General features: G+C 41.2%; 1 protein-coding gene across 2 annotated transcripts in view; it reads right to left on the bottom strand.

Annotated features, from left to right (window-relative positions):
* The window catches only part of LOC143268221 (uncharacterized), a 152,298-nt gene that overhangs the window by 59,435 nt on the left and 74,889 nt on the right, over positions 1–17,974 (bottom strand). For both annotated transcript variants that reach the window (XM_076549356.1, XM_076549357.1), the window contains 7 exons: positions 17,660–17,773; positions 14,759–14,829; positions 14,067–14,091; positions 12,579–12,692; positions 9,678–9,748; positions 8,985–9,009; positions 5,696–5,797 (listed from right to left, as the gene is read on the bottom strand). In XM_076549356.1, coding sequence (XP_076405471.1) covers positions 5,696–5,797; positions 8,985–9,009; positions 9,678–9,748; positions 12,579–12,692; positions 14,067–14,091; positions 14,759–14,829; positions 17,660–17,773 — 522 coding nt within the window. The remainder of the gene's footprint in view (positions 1–5,695; positions 5,798–8,984; positions 9,010–9,677; positions 9,749–12,578; positions 12,693–14,066; positions 14,092–14,758; positions 14,830–17,659; positions 17,774–17,974) is intronic.

The following is a 17,974-nucleotide window of genomic DNA, read 5'->3' as shown; positions in this document are numbered from 1 at the left end:
TAAGGCAAAGAGAAGAACTGAAGAGAAATGAGGAACAGAACTTTTGGCTTCCTAGACAATGGGAATCTAAATCAATGTGGAAGAATCTTTCACTGCATGAAAGTAAATAAGTCTTTCAAAATACACACTGCATTTATTCTGGTTGGAGGAAACCATGCATGTGTGTCTGTGTGCAGGTGGAGTTAGGAGGAGCTCTTCAGGGGTCTGGTTTTCTCCTTTCACCATGTGAGTTGTGGGATTCAACTGCAGTTAGGTCAGCAGGCTGGGCTGAAAAAGTCATTATGCACTGATCCAACCTATCTTTTCTAATAAAAGAAGCTTTATGATTAAGCAACAAAATACTGTCACTTCCTGTTTTAAAGCAGGGAACAATTGATACTTCCTGAGGCACATGTCTCAAATCTATTTCAACCTCCACCAATCCATATATGTTGACTCAGAATTTATCACTAGTTATGATCCATGCTAATGTATCCATTTTACTTGGGAAATTTTACTAGGATGAACATATCTGAAAATATTCTTGCCTATGTTGTGTGTACATTATTCCCTAAAGTATAGCATATCGTGTATTATATTTTGTTATACTGTGCTGAGTATTGTCAGTATTCTACAGGGTTCTAAGGAGCATGGAGAACATGTATGTGTTATAGCCCTATAAGACACAGTGTAATATAAGGGCTTGATTAGTTTCAGATATTGGTGCTAAGGAGTCTGGAAAAAATTCTAAGGAAATACTGAGACAACTGTACATAGTAACACAACTCTGCAAGTCATGACGAAAGAAGGAAAGGAAGCATGGAACCACCTTCCAAATTCACATTATCTAAGAATTCATCCAAAGTACAATGTGAAAGAATCAATCAAAAATTCCAGAAATTTAAGTTCAATGTTGAGTTAGTAGAGCAATTGGGAAACAGTCAATTTGGGTATAGCTGACAACAATGATATTATCAACTATCAAGTACCAACATTTATGGAATTACCACACAAAAAAGAGCAAAATTAACATATGTCTCAAATTTAAAGGTAACACTGGACAGAAGTCAGAATAAGAAATATATCCTTTTCAATTGGCACAGTATAGTCACAGTGTACCATCACATAGTGTACCACTCTCAGAAGAGCACTTGCATGTAAGACTGCACCCACACCACCGCCTTCTCCTCCCATCTCGTTAGTTCCCTTTACTTTGTTCACATCATATACACATATGTAATTTTATTTTTACATAAAAACCTAGTCCTTCAAATGAAAGAAATTACCTGGGACTTGCCTTTTTCAATGAACATAAGACATTTAACATGGCAAGTATATTCACTTACATCTATGTTCTGCAAATGACATAATCCCATGCTCCTTAATAGTTTACACAGTGTCTTACTTAGGGTTTCTATTGCTGTGACCAAACACTATGATCATAAACAACTTGTAGAGGAAAGAGTTTATTTCAGCATACAATTCTCTCTTCACACTCAGTTTCTGGGGGAACTCTGGACAGGAACTGAACAGGGTAAGAACAGAGTCAGGAGAGGATGCAAAGGCCATGAAGGAGTGATGCTTACTCACCAAGGCTCGCTCAGCCTACTTTCTTACAGCACTCAGTGACACCACCATAGGGGTGGCACTGCCTACAGTGAGGTGGGCCCTCACATATCAATCATCAATGAAGAAAATGCACCACAGGCTTGCCTATGGGTGAATCTGGTGGCAGCATTTTCTGAATGGAAGTTTCCTCTTCCCAAATGACTCTGGTTTGTGACAAGTTAAAAAAACAAACAAACAAACAAAACAAAAAACAAAGACAGCACACCTGGATTTCAGGGAGAAGGGGATTCTGACCCCCGTTTTAATTTTTGAAACTATAATTCAGTTACAACATTTCTCCCTTCCCTTTTGGGGAAGGGAATTTAAATTAAGCAAAGTATAAGTAACCTGAAAATTCAAGATGCTAGGAATATGACCTTTCATGAAGTAAAAATCACATATAGACTACTCTACTTCCTAAAATCTTTTCTGTTAATATTAAGCTCCTTGTGGTCTGGCAGCTTTATTGGTGAAATTAAGGGTTAAGGCCAACAACTGAAATGCTATGTATATTAGAAGCAAGGAACTATATGAGAAAGCCACAGACGATCACAACTTTTGTGATTAGAATCTCAAGGATTTTACGATATGTTTGAAATACTTGACCTTATTGCAATAGTAATAGAAGTTGGTTATGAGACTGTTGCAGTAACGTAAAATGTATTTCAGGTAATTGTATCGTGTGTGTGTGTGTGTGTGTGTGTGTGTGTGTGTAAGTGCCTGACAATTAAAATATGAGAGCTAAAAGAGGGCATGGCATACCATGATGTATCACCCTTTCTCCTTTCTTTCAGACAGGGTCTCTCACAGATGCCATAGATAGGATGACAGCTAGCAAGCACTAGAAATACTACGGTCCATTCACTCAACAGCATGGGATTACAAATATGAACAGTTCTGTCCATTTTTTTTGTATGTGTGTGAGCAGATTCAAGCTCAGATCTACTGCTTTTTCAGTAAGTATTCTTCTCATTGAGCCATTAATTACCTCAATGATAAATCTTATAAAGCTATTTGAAATGGTATGTTGATCTTGGTTGCAAATCTCTCAAACAGAACTCACCATATGGCCTGTAAGTGTGTAAATAATGATCAAATTTAAGATTTTATCATACTTCATACATATTTTGTGGAAATAAACCAAAACAGATAATGGCCTGTAAATTATGCATGTATGTTTTAATCTTAACTTCATAATATTTCTAGGCCATGTAGTATACATGTAAGCTTTGTACAGCTGGCACAAGTCTTTAAGGAAATTGCAAATACAACAAAAATAAGTAGGGACTTTTTTTCACAAGGTCAATGTCAAGGATACGCACCTTCATTTTACTTCATTTAGGGAAAGCTATAAGGAGAGAGATAACTCAGTGGGGTTTCTGTCCTCCCATGCAAAAGAGGCATTCTGTACAGGACAGGCTGCCTCCAGCCCAGTTACTAGTGGAGAGAGAGTGGAGTGTTGGGTCAAATTTCAGACAAGATACCTTCCTAATTTGTGTCATAGCACTGAGAGTTTCATGAGGGCCAATGTGATGACCACATGCCAGTCACTCCTTCACCTTCTTCCTTACAATCCCTAAGGTTTGGGACAACCTTTTCTGGGTTTATTGTTCTTCTAATATACAGTCTTGCCCTGTTTATGGGACTTCCTCTGGCTGACTGAGTCCAGCCTTTTCTTCTCTCTTCACATATCCATGCCATACAGCTAGGCATCAGGAGCCCTTTAGCTGTGCCTACCAGATCCAGGACTGAACCAGATAAACTACTAAGATTTGATATCTTTGCTCTCAATGGCCTTTCCTGTCCGGTGAGTTTGGTGAGGAAGAGATAATTAGAGATAATACAAAAGGCAAAGAACTATCTGGACTGAGTATGGGAGCATGCCAGAGGGTTAGGCTATATTCTGTGGACAGTGTGTTCTACTATACAGTGTCAGGCACTAAATAATTAGTGGAAAAGAACCTCCAAGACTCTAAGGATAGCCAGGCACAGAACGCAGAATGAACATGGCACCCAGGAAATAGGGAAATTTCTGGAGAAGGATAAAGGACAAGAAACTGTAACGAGGGATATGAAGTGTGTGCGGCTAGAGGTGGGGTCATGGGGCTCTGTAGGACACGCTACTCACAAGCAGGAGACCCAGAGTATACAGTGAGTAACACAATGCATTAATTCTACAAACACTGCCTGTTATGGTGGAGCCAAACACAGCTAAAGAATGAGAGAATGCAGGAGAAGCCAACACACTTGTGGGGATCAAGGGCCTCGAGCCTAATGAAGAGGCTCCAAGGAAGACACAGGAAACTCATTTCTGAGATTATGAACTCCTTCCCCTAAAGAAGACAAGTCAGGAAAGCCTATAACAAGTGAAAGATACAAATGGTGACAGCACAGAGGACAGACACAGCCCTGTGACCAGATAGGTGCCAAGATAGCCGATACCCAAGTGCCTATAGTCCTTTAGTCCTAGGAACTGAATGTTGAATGTTCTCAATATTGAAGGCTAAACCAAGAATTTCTGAAATGGGGCCAAGTGTGTGCTAGAGTTCAGGATCTAAGATGGATGTCAGACCTCTAATCTCCCTTGTCTCGGCCATCCTGTATGTCAGTCTGAGGTGAGGAACACTGCCTACAAAAGAGTTCAAGTCACCAGGTGGTAGGTGCACACCTATAATCCCAGCTCTCAGGAGGCAGAGGCAGGCAGATCTCCATGAATTCAAGGCCATTCTGGTCTACAAAGAAGTTCCAGGATAGTCATGGCAAATACACAGAGATCTTGAGAAACTAAAAAAAGAAAAAGAAATAAAAGAGCTAAAGTCATACACTGAGCCCTTACTCCCAGGACATTGTAGCCTTGGGGTTTTGACAGAACAAAAAGCCATTCTTGGGTCTCTTTAGCCACTCCACCCTGTGGGGTCCATGAAGTGCTGCTACAAGACCTGGGAGAAAAAGAGAGAGAACCTGTTTCTCGGGCATCATTGGGATCACACTATAAGACATTTACCTATGGGTCCTGGTAAGGAGAGAAAGTTGTTCCCTATAGATAAATTGGCCCTGATACAGGTTATACTCAAAAGTGAAAAACAACACTTCATAGGCTCCATGATGCTGAAACCCAGCTGTCAAACTGATGAGGTCTGTGTCCTCTGGGCATGCCCTTGGGGTTTATCTTGATTAGATTAAGTTAGATGAGAAGAGCTGTTCCCTATGGGTACGAGCATTCCCTTCGATGGGATTCTGGGCAGTATAAAAGTAAGAAAAGTCAGGAGAGTACATTCATTCATTTTTCTTTGCTTCTGGGCTCTGGTTGCAAGGTCAGTCTCCCTCAAGTTTCTGCCTCTACTGCTTCCCAATTATGGACTCCAAACTCAAACTATATGGCAAACTAAACCTTTCTTTGCCCACTGCCTCTGGGAAAGTAATCCTAACAAAATTTCCAAGGAGAGGTATAACAACATTCCAACGCTTGTGCATTGGGAGTGGCAGAGGAAGAACAGTCTATGTGTTCTTGGAAATACAGTCTTTAAATAACAGAACCAGGAGCAAAGCACCCTTAACCCTACCAGTGTTAACTATTATGCATTGGAAAGAGGAAAAGCACACAGGTTTCTGTGTCCTTGCTGATCTTTCCCACTCCCTTGGCCTCCCAAGTACAAGGTCTAAGATGACCATGCCTAGGGCTCTCTCCCAATGGACCTGACTAGAAATGCCTTTATCTAATTCAAATTTCATCCTCATTCTTGAGATTCTGGACATTAAACAGATCACTCTTGAGACTTTCCACATCTGCATTATCCATGTCTGGGACAAAGTGACTGAGAGGGTGGCTCAGTCATTCATGCCTACCCCAGGTGAAGCCATACTCATTCATAGGAAAGTCTCAGGTTTCCTATGGTTTACCACTACTTAATGAAAGGCAAAGGTTACCTTTAACCTTTAAACCTATTTATCCTATTTAAATTCTGTGGTTGTATTTCTACAGATAAGCTAGATAAATTAACAGTATCTACACACTAAAAACTACAGCAAAACGTCTCTATAGATTTATAAATAGTGCATAGTATAAAGGGCATCTATTATACATAACTGAACATAATTCCCTCAGTACCTTCTGTTTTAATGTATGTTTCTTTGGAGGTACCGGAGATGATTTGTGGTCCATCTGTATCAAGTGGGATCACGGTTGTTTTGATGGTCCTTTTCTTTAGTACTGCAGAAACAGGGAATGCAGTCACAACAGGGAAAGTTATGTCAGCTTCACAGCAGACAAACAGAGGAAACTTAGAATAGTTGAGTGTTTGTCACTTGATCTCCTTATTTATTTTCAGGTAAGTCACTGTAATTAGAATGGTGCTTCAGGAAGATCACTGTGTCAGTGTCCAATTAATTATGCATCACATGATGATGTAGATAAAGACTATTATGGTCACATGATGTAGGTAAAGTCTAAATTAGTACAGATGTGACAATAGAGAAGGAAGAGCAATGTGACTATATTACGTTGGTGTGGTGACTGATACGCAGCGTTCAAATCCCAGTTAGAGCATCATGACACAGTGAAATCTATGCAATCCCGCTGTGATCACATCTTTGCACCAGTGAACTAAAAATTCATAAGGACCCCCAGGAGTCTTATCGGTGTAAAAGATATGTTAAACCCTAAGGAAAAGCACATGGATTGTACAAGTGTTCTATGATGTTTGTGAAATGTAAAAACAATTCAATTAGACAAGAATGACTGAATCCTGAGCAAGTGTTTAGTGTGCTACACAACAGTGACCAGTGGTTGTTTAATTTCATTCTTTTCTTATCCGGGATATTTCACAGCTCATGCAGGACATATGGTATCACTTTAAGTAGGTTCAGAAGGTAAGCAGCTGTGTATTCCTCTAACTTTTTAACCTTGGGTACCATGTTAGGCATATCCATGATGCTCTGATCAAAGTCCCTGCCAGATATAAGCAAAGAGATAGATGCTGTGCCTTTGATCCCTGACTCCAATTATGTATTTCTTCCAAAATAAGTTGTAGAAGGTCTCTGAATTAGTAAACACAGCCTTTCTCCAACATCTTCATCCTACCAGGTACCTCTCAGCAAGTGACTCTGATCATCAAGGACCCACACTGAGAGGTGACTTATGCTTGTGCCTTCTGTGATGACTCAGAATCTAAGTTATTCTAAATGAAATTGTCACATGAACGTTAGACCAAAAAAAAAAACAGTTCCTTTAAATTGGCCAACCCTGTATAAACCCTCAACATGAACCGACAAGAAAAGGGGTCTAGTGCTTCATGGTGTAACTACTCTCGAGGTGCCAAGAGATAAGAGGAAGGCAGTGGCTGCACAAGGCATGGCAGTGCGTCTTATCTGCTCACTGTTCCCTCATCGTTTTTAATAAAATATGTGATTCTTTGAGAATTCCATAAAATGTATTTTGATCATATTCATCTCCACTCATCACCCTAACTCTCTTGATTCCATTCATATCTCTCCACTCCTTACCAGCTCTGTGCTCTTTTAGTCTCCCTAAGTAATTCACCAAGTTCAATTTGTGCTAATCACATACATATATATGGGCATGTGGCCAACCTCTGCAATTCAGTCAACCTGTTACTGGCAGAGTCAGCTTCTATACACTCTCCTTCCATCAACAGATCTTCTATTTCAGTTTATTATTTTTGTTTTTTCATTGATTATTTGTTATGTTTTGTTGATGAAAAAGGCCTCTAACCCAGGCTGGCCTAAAATTCACTATTTAGAAAAGGCTGGTCTTGAACTTATGACTTTCTTGAATCTACCACTCTAAATCAAAGATTACAGACTGTGTAATCCTGGGTACATTACATTGAGTACTTGGGATGAAACTCGGGTTTTTAGACACGATAGGCATGTACTAAGCCAATCACCATAAGAGCGCCACTTAACACATCAGCTCACTGGTGAGAGCCCGAGCATGTAGACACCACCAATGTGGATAGAATGATGCCCAGTGGCACTCTTCCCTGCTGCCTGTGTAAATGCACCAAGAGCAAAAATGGAATAGGCAACATGGAGTCTAACTACCCATGACAGGAAGTAGCCTTACTGCTCACTGTCCAGCTCTCCTTTACAAGTATATTGTTGGTTGCTCGCATAGGACCCATATAAGATCAAAGAGGTCAACAGTGTGGTTTGTAGGGAAGAGAGGTTCAAAAACATTTCTCACCCCTAACTAAGAAGCTATTGGTAATTTATGGCTTCTGTGTGAGGGAGGGAGAGATTAATTAAAGGTGTTGTCCCTGTAGCATTATCCCAGGTTCAGTGGATGCCCCTACATGTTTGCATATATGTTTAACATAAAATGGACTAGCAAGTTATTTTTTAAGGATAAAATTTGGAAAAATGTAAAAAGGGAGAGGATCTATGAACAGTAAGAGTTATAAGGGATGAATAAGATGAAATATGGTGCATAAATATATCAAAATTAATAAAATTATAATAATTAAAAAAATAAAATTTAAATGAATTGCTGGATTGATGATGCAGCACAGATCATTAAATGAATGATGACTGGAAATCTTAGTGCACACTGTCCTTAAATTTTGTGGCTCTTTGTGCCCATGCCAATATTGTCTAATCTGTTAATGCTTTTCTCCAAAACTTACAGGAATACATCAGATCTAAGATAAATCGACTTTGAACTATTCATCCCACTCTCCCCTGTACTTTAATTGTGGGCTTTGTCATCTTAAAAGGAGCACTGTGCTCCTCTACCATTCAAAGCAGTGACTGTCTGCTGCATGCCGAGTGACACTTCCTAGGACTTCCAACCACCACAGCCGTCACTGCAGTGTTTGGGATCCCGATCGATCTGCCTTACTGCAGGCAGATGTAAGAAGACAGAGCTCTCCACAGGGATTACTGTGCCCTTGATGAGGTAAGAAGTGGCTCTTAAGATGCACAGCTAAGGAGCCTCATCACTACCTCTTGAGTTCTAGTTAACTCATTTATGAAGGAACACAAGCATGTAACTGACCCTGCATATCTGAGATGAGGTTTGAATACATTTTTGTAGTTACCTTGTATTCTGATTTTCAATGTACACATTTGTAACTGGAAATTGGGTTGTGAAAAAGGCATCCTACTTTTGGGGGGAAAACAGATTTAAACAAGAATCGAAGTACAATACCCTCAAATAACAAAGGATTACTATTGAACACAAGAACCATAGAAATATCCATGATTACTTACTTGTTGTGGCCCTTGCCTTCAAAAGAAACTAGGAAAAAAAATTTAACACAACAATTCTCAAATCATTAATATGTTACATCACAGTGGTGTATCACACAAAATACAACCAGTGTTTTCACAATTCCTACCTCAGGTGTGTCTTAGGAAAATGATCCCACAATACATACCACATTTATGTCTTATATTCATCACCTGCAATCAATAGGAAAGAAAATATTTAATGTCATGATCATGCTGAGCAATGTCTACAAAGCTGTTTTGCCCACTAACATCGTGTGACTGAAATCAGGACAGAGAAGAGTTAGTAACAAAGAGACTATATTAATGGGTACATTATTCGATGATGTCACAGAGATCTGGGACTCTGTCCTTTGTGATACAAACTAGTACTGGGCATACTTTTTCTTATTCAGTGGCAGATCAGGTAAACCTATCTGGCCTATAGAGGGTTGCAAAACTTACATCACATACCATCTATAAAAACTTTTATGTTTCACTAAGGTATTTTTTGTTTCTAGACTATGGTTTACAAATAACTTGAGTATATGGTTGGAAGCTTAGTGTGTCCAGCTTGAGGATGTTCAGAGGATCTTTCAACCATGAGGACTGGTGTAAACTAGAGGCCCCCACCTTGGTGGGATCACTCATACAGCAGGACACAAAGTTGTGCCACATTGTGATGTATGCTGTCTTGATCAGGACCAAGTTGGTACAGTTCCATTCCCTCCTCTTCCTAAATAAGCTCTCTAATATCCGTGATGACTCAGATCAGTTTAATGAATGAAATGTGATACCCACTGAAGCACAAGGGGACCACCGAGGTAACCTTTCTACCTCAGAGAAATGAAAGTCCCTCTTACCCTCACAGTCGTCACTGGTCGGTGTTGCTTGTAGCGGGGTGAGGCCGCACTGGTGGTAGGTTCAGGGGACACTAGGGGAAAGGAAGCGACTCTCAGCTCACGGGACTTAGTATTATTACAGGGCATCTTTGCTTGATGTGAGTAAAAGCAACTGGACTTGGAACATCTTATTAAACCTAATGAACAATATGGTTGGGTTGTTGCAGGACTGTCTTCCAGGAAGAGAAATAAAGGCAGAGAGTAGCTCTGGAGAGAAATGAGGAGCAGATTTTTTTTGTTTGTAGGGAATGGTAATCTCAATCAGTGAAAAAGCATCTATTATGTGGTGTAATGATGAAATGAATCATTCAAAAATTTCTTTTTATACGTATTCTGTTTGAGAGGCTCAACAGCTGGCAGTGAATCCAGCAGAAGTGACCCTTCTGTACCTGGTTCTCTCAGTCAACCATGTAGGTTCCAGGCTCAAAGTATTGATCTCAGTCTTTACAGCAAGTGCCTTTACTGCTAAGATCTCACTGGTCCCCTATAACAAATCTTATGATAAAAACCACAGAGTACAATCAGTCCCTGAGATGACTTTCAGGGTAGGGCAATGGCTACTCTCTTCAGCTTCAGGTGAAGTTATTACCTATGTACCTGTAGTACAGGTCTGATCCACACTTTTATTAGAGACTCAACTGCCTTTCCAGGCATGTTTTTCTGAAAAGGGTCTTTTCTGCTCTCTACCAGTGATCTTTTCAGTCTCATGAGCTTTGTGAGAAACTGACATTTAGTGATTACAGAAAGACCTAGAACACCCAGGACTGAGAATAAGGACATGTCTGGGACTTAGGACCCATTGCATGGACAATGTGTTGCAGTACGGAGAACCCACAATAAGGTAACACAAAGAAGGAACCACATAAGCTTCTGTGGCAATTATGAAAGAGAAGTGGCTGGGGAAGGAGAGGGGCAGGAAATCATAAGAAGAGAGACAGAAAGGGAGTGACTAGAAGAGGAATCCTGTTTCTCTGTCACACACAGCTCAGAAGCAGGCACTACATACTGAATCCACAGTTATAGTCTATGATAGAGAGCAAAAAAAAAAAATCTGTAGAATGAGAGAATCCTAGAGGAGCAGACATAGTTCTGATTAGCCTGGGCTGTGAGTCTACTGAAGAAGTGACAGGGAAGCCACTTAGAGAAGAGAGACTCCTTAGAGCATAATCTCATGTCCCCAGGAAAGAAGAGACAGGTCAGACCACGCCAAAGTGGGAGACTCAAGTACTGACAGCGTAAGAAACAGACACACATTATGGTGCATAGAGAACTGATCCTCTCCTGTCCATACAATTTATTCTGAGAAACATGGGCAGTATTTTAGGGAAGCTCACAAACTCAGTCTCTGCATATTGGAGGCTGAGGCAAGGATGCCTCTAAGAGCACCAAAGATCATCCAGAGGGCAGATCCTTTCTCCCTATGTCATCCATTAATTTAAAGGATCAAAGAAGGATATCACCCTATAACCCTCCTTGACTCAAATTACACAGAATGCCAGTTAAAGTTAAGGAACATAGACTGCTTAGAGCTAATGACACACATGAGGCTTCTATTTATCAGGACATCGCTAAGGTAAGAATGAGGCTAGTGTTGCTAGAGAAGCCTGCTAACTACTTAGCAGTCTGCGATGTCCTACAAGGAGGGACTAAATGGTCCACAGAGGACCTAGTAGGCACTACTACCAATGTCCCCAGGGAGCCGGGAAAAGGATCTGCTCATTCTTTACCACCAGGACCATTTTGTAAGTACTTCAAATGTATATTTGAATGCCCAGGAGTAGGTTGTCCCTCACCAGAGACTGGCTTTATCATAGATTGAAACCCCAAACTGATCACCACTGTTTATGGGCATGGTGATGGCAAATCTCAGGAGTCAACTGATAGGTCAGGGCTCTGGTGATGCCTCTATGGCATTACCTTGACAAGGTTAACTGAGGTAGCAAATGGTTCAGCTGTTAGTACATTACTTCTGGACTGAGATCCATGACTGTAGAAGGAGAAGGTGAGCTGAGCATAAAGAAACACTCCTTTTCTCTATTTCTGTTGCACTGGACCTCTGCCTCAGGCTCCTGTATCTATGATTTCTCAGCAAATATGCACACCATACTCATGGTATCATGGGAAAACAAGCACTCCTTCTTTGGCATGTTTGGGTCATAGTATTTTATCACACAAACTGGGAAAGAACCTTATGCGCAAATTCCATGGAGAGCTAATAAGTACAATGACAGGCTTGGACACTTGGTAGTGGTAAATGGGGATAAGCGCTAAGTGTTGAAAGACTGCCTTCAAATGACAGAGATGAACCCAAGAATATTACCCCTGACAAGGCTACCATGATGCCTTTGAAAAGGAAGAACACAGAAACCTCCTTCCATGACCTTGTCTCTGTTCTTTCCCATAAGCATAGGGTGTGACACACTACTCCAGAGACCCACTCCCCTTTGGTCAGACTAGAAATGCTGTTATCTGTTTCAAATTTTGTGCTCACTCTTGACAATTTTGACAATGACCATGTCAATCTTGAGCTTGTTTACATTCAGTTCATCTCCATCACCGGTATGTGGGAGAAAGTAACAGAGAGGTTGCCTCACCTATTCCTGCCTACACCAGGTGAAGGGACAGTGACAGAGACAAGATTGAGTTCACCTTTCCTCTGTTTCTTGTTACTCAATGTTTGCAAAAGGTGAATTTACATTACATTCTTAAATCGTGTGGTTGAATTTCAGCTGAGGAACTATGCAAGTCAACATTATCTACACAGGAAACTATGGTAATATCATCACCTTTCCCTCCTATCATACAATGATGATCCACAACTACCATATGTCACTCAATGAGATTAGTGCATTTCAACAGTACCTTCTCTTTCAGTAGATGGTACATGGCCAGAAGTGTCTGCCAGGACTTCCGGTACTTCAGCATCCTTGGGGGATATTTTCCCTTTCCCAAAGAGTCTTCTTTTAATTCTGCAAACTGGCATGCATTAACAGTAGAAACAGTTATGTCAGTTTCATGGCAGAAAATAGAGGAAACCAGTCTGTTTTAGTACACTCCATGGCATGCCCATTCTCCAGGCACCATCATCAGAGTCACAGTGGTGTTTCAGGAGCATCACTGAGTGCACTGCACACTCCAGCATGCACCGCATTGGTGGTGTAGGCAAGTCCTAAATTCATGGCAGTGTGACAGTGTGTTTGTTTCCTTGCTGAATACATGTACCTAATGAGTGCTCACCTTCAAATCACAGGCACTGACCAACCCTGAGAGGAAAAACACAGGGAGCAGAGTGTACCCAACCTTTAAAGATGTATTCCCACTGGATATGGAGTGCACTGCTTTCATAACAGTTCTCTGTAGGCAGAGGAGGTGAAGCTCTGTGATTTCTAGGCCAGTATGGTACATAAGTAGGTAGTTCCAGTATAGATAAGGACAAACTGTGAGTCCCTGAAACCCGCCCCCAAAAGCAATATATTCTCAGAGAATGAGGTAGCACACATCAACTTCCAGGTGGTGACTGCAGTTCTCAGTGCACATGTACTTAAATTGTGTTCCTCTTTGGGCCCATGCTTCTGTTGTCTACTCTGTTCATGCTATTCTCCAGATCCCAGAGAAACCCATTTTAGAAATATCCATCCTACTCCTCTGTATATTTTATTTAATTGTGAGACTCTGTCATCTTAAAAGGAGCACTGTGCTCCTCTACCATTCAAAGCAGTGACTGTCTGCTGCATGCTGAGTGACATTTCCTAGGACTTCCAACCACCACAGCCGTCACTGCAGTGTTTGGGATCCCTATCGATCTGCCTTACTGCACACAGATGTAAGAGGACAGAGCTCTCCACAGGGATTACTGTGCCCTTGATGAGGTAAGAAGTGGCTCTTAAGATGCACAGCTAAGGAGCCTCATCACTACCTCTTGAGTTCTAGTTAACTCATTTATGAAGGAACACAAGCATGTAACTGACCCTGCATATCTGAGATGAGGTTTGAACACATTTTTGTAGTTACCTTGTATTCTGATTTTCAATGTACACATCTGTAACTGGAAATTGGGTTGTGAAAAAGGCATCCTACTTTTGGGGGGAAAACAGATTTAAACAAGAATTGAAGTACAATACCCTCAAATAACAAAAGATTTCTTTTGAACACAAGAACCATAGAAATATCCATGATTACTTACTTGCTGTGGCCCTTGCCTTTAAAAGAAACTAAGAAAAAAAATTTAACACAACAATTCTCAAATCATTAATATGTTACATCACAGTGGTGTATCACACAAAATACAGCCAGTGTTTTCACAATTCCTACCTCAGTTGTGTCTTAGGAAAATGATCCCACAATACATACCACATCTATGTTTTTTGGTCTTCGCCTGCAATCAATAGGAAAGAAAATATTTAATGTCATGATCATGCTGAGCAATGTCTACAAAGCTGTTTTGCCCACTAACATCGTGTGACTGAAATCAGGACAGAGAAGAGTAGTAACAAAGAGACTATATTAATGGGTACATTATTCGATGATGTCACAGAGATCTGGGACTCTGTCCTTTGTGATACAAACTAGTACTGGGCATACTTTTTCTTATTCAGTGGCAGATCAGGTAAACCTATCTGGCCTATAGAGGGTTGCAAAACTTACATCACATACCATCTATAAAAACTTTTATATTACACTAAGGTATTTTTTGTTTCTAGACTATGGTTTACAAATAACTTGAGTATATGGTTGGAAGCTTAGTGTGTCCAGCTTGAGGATGTTCAGAGGATCTTTCAACCATGAGGACTGGTGTAAACTAGAGGCCCCCACCTTGGTGGGAGCACTCATACAGCAGGACACAAAGTTGTGCCACATTGTGATGTATGCTGTCTTGATCAGGACCAAGTTGGTACAGTTCCATTCCCTCCTCTTCCTAAATAAGCTCTCTAATATCCGTGATGACTCAGATCAGTTTAATGAATGAAATGTGATACCCACTGAAGCACAAGGGGACTACTGAGGTAACCTTTCTACCTCAGAGAAAGGAAAGGCCCTCTTACCCTCACAGTCTTTACTCGTCGATGTTTCTTGTAGCGGGGTGAGGCCGCACTGGTGGTAGGTTCAGGGGACACTAGGGGAAAGGAAGCGATTCTCAGCTCACGGGACTTAGTATTATTACAGGGCATCTTTGCTTGATGTGAGTAAAAGCAACTGGACTTGGAACATCTTATTAAACCTAATGAACAATATGGTTGGGTTGTTGCAGGACTGTCTTCCAGGAAGAGAAATAAAGGCAGAGAGTAGCTCTGGAGAGAAATGAGGAGCAGATTTTTTTTTTGTTTGTAGGAAATGGTAATCTCAAGCAGTGTAAAAGAATCCATTATGTGGTGTAATGATTAAGGGAATCATTCAAAAATTTCTTTTTATATGTATTCTGTTTGAGAGGCTCAACAGCTGGCAGTGCATCCAGCAGAAGTAACCCTTCTGTACCTGGTTCTCTCAGTCAACCATGTAGGTTCCAGGCTCAAAGTATTGATCTCAGTCTTTACAGCAAGTGCCTTTACTGCTAAGATCTCACTGGTCCCCTATAACAAATCTTATGATAAAAACCACAGAGTACAATCAGTCCCTGAGATGACTTTCAGGGTAGGGCAATGGCTACTCTCTTCAGCTTCAGGTGAAGTTTTTACCTATGTACCTGTAGTACAGGTCTGATCCACACTTTTATTAGAGACTCAACTGACTTTCCAGGCATGTTTTTCTGAAAAGGGTCTTTTCTGCTCTCTACCAGTGATCTTTTCAGTCTCATGAGCTTTGTGAGAAACTGACATTTAGTGATTACAGAAAGACCTAGAACACCCGGGACTGAGAATAAGGACATGTCTGGGACTTAGGACCCATTGCATGGACAATGTGTTGCAGTACGGAGAACCCACAATAAGGTAACACAAAGAAGGAACCACATAAGCTTCTGTGGCAATTATGAAAGGGAAGTGGCTGGGGAAGGAGAGGGGCAGGAGATCATAAGAAGAGAGACAGAAAGGGAGTGACTAGAAGAGGAATCCTGTTTCTCTGTCACACACAGCTCAGAAGCAGGCACTACACACTGAATCCACAGTTATAGTCTATGATAGAGAGCAAAAAAAAAAAATCTGCAGAATGAGAGAATCCTAGAGGAGCAGACATAGTTCTGATTAGCCTGGGCTGTGAGTCTACTGAAAAAGTGACAGGGAAGCCACTTAGAGAAGAGAGGCTCCTTAGAGCATAATCTCATGTCCCCAGGAAAGAAGAGACAGGTCAGACCACGCCAAAGTGGGAGACTCAAGTACTGACAGCGTAAGAAACAGACACACATTATGGTGCATAGAGAACTGATCCTCTCCTGTCCATACAATTTATTCTGAGAAACATGGGCTGTATTTTAGGGAAGCTCACAAACTCAGTCTCTGCATATTGGAGGCTGAGGCAAGGATGCCTCTAAGAGCACCAAAGATCATCCAGAGGGCAGATCCTTTCTCCCTATGTCATCCATTAATTTAAAGGATCAAAGAAGGATATCACCCTATAACCCTCCTTGACTCAAATTACACAGAATGCCAGTTAAAGTTAAGGAACATAGACTGCTTAGAGCTAATGACACACATGAGGCTTCTATTTACCAGGACATCGCTAAGGTAAGAATGAGGCTAGTGTTGCTAGAGAAGCCTGCTAACTACTTAGCAGTCTGCGATGTCCTACAAGGAGGGACTAAATGGTCCACAGAGGACCTAGTAGGTACTACTACCAATGTCCCCAGGGAGCCGGGAACAGGATCTGCTCATTCTTTACCACCAGGACCATTTTGTAAGTACTTCAAATGTATATTTGAATGCCCAGGAGTAGGTTGTCCCTCACCAGAGACTGGCTTTATCATAGATTGAAACCCCAAACTGATCACCACTGTTTATGGGCATGGTGATGGCAAATCTCAGGAGTCAACTGATAGGTCAGGGCTCTGGTGATGCCTCTATGGCATTATCTTGACAAGGTTAACTGAGGTAGCAAATGGTTCAGCTGTTAGTACATTACTTCTGGACTGAGATCCATGACTGTAGAAGGAGAAGGTGAGCTGAGCATAAAGAAACACTCCTTTTCTCTATTTCTGTTGCACTGGACCTCTGCCTCAGGCTCCTGTATCTATGATTTCTCAGCAAATATGCACACCATACTCATGGTATCATGGGAAAACAAGCACTCCTTCTTTGGCATGTTTGGGTCATAGTATTTTATCACACAAACTGGGAAAGAACCTTATGCACAGATTCCATGGAGAGCTACTAAGTACAATGACAGGCTTGGACACTTGGTAGTGGTAAATGGGGATAAGCACTAAGTGTTGAAAGACTGCCTTCAAATGACAGAGATGAACCCAAGAATATTACCCCTGACAAGGCTACCATGATGCCTTTGAAAAGGAAGAACACAGAAACCTCCTTCCATGACCTTGCCTCTGTTCTTTCCCATAAGCATAGGGTGTGACACACTACTCCAGAGACCCACTCCCCTTTGGTCAGACTAGAAATGCTGTTATCTGTTTCAAATTTTGTGCTCACTCTTGACAATTTTGACAATGACCATGTCAATCTTGAGCTTGTTTACATTCAGTTCATCTCCATCACCGGTATGTGGGAGAAAGTAACAGAGAGGTTGCCTCACCTGTTCCTGCCTACACCAGGTGAAGGGACAGTGACAGAGACAAGATTGAGTTCACCTTTCTTCTGTTTCTTGTTACTCAATGTTTGCAAAAGATGAATTTACATTACATTCTTAAATCGTGTGGTTGAATTTCAGCTGAGGAACTATGCAAGTCAACATTATCTACACAGGAAACTATGGTTATATCATCCTTTCCCTCCTATCATACAATGATGATCCACAACTACCATATGTCACCCAATGAGATTAGTGCATTTCAACAGTACCTTCTCTTTCAGTAGATGGTACATGGCCGGAAGTGTCTGCCTGGACTTCCGGTACTTCAGCATCCTTGGGGGATATTTTCCCTTTCCCAAAGAGTCTTCTTTTAATTCTGGAAACTGGCATGCATTAACAGTAGAGACAGTTATGTCAGTTTCATGGCAGAAAATAGAGGAAACCAGTCTGTTTTAGTATACTCCATGGCATGCCCATTCTCCAGGCACCATCATCAGAGTCACAGTGGTGTTTCAGGAGCATCACTGAGTGCACTGCACACTCCAGCATGCACCGCATTGGTGGTGTAGGCAAGTCCTAAATTC

Source organism: Peromyscus maniculatus, chromosome 12 (assembly GCF_049852395.1).
Source record: "Peromyscus maniculatus bairdii isolate BWxNUB_F1_BW_parent chromosome 12, HU_Pman_BW_mat_3.1, whole genome shotgun sequence".
Classification (NCBI taxonomy): Eukaryota; Metazoa; Chordata; class Mammalia; order Rodentia; family Cricetidae; genus Peromyscus; species Peromyscus maniculatus.
The sequence above is the reverse complement of the archived record's forward strand: the minus strand, read 5'-3'. Positions and strand labels throughout refer to the sequence as shown.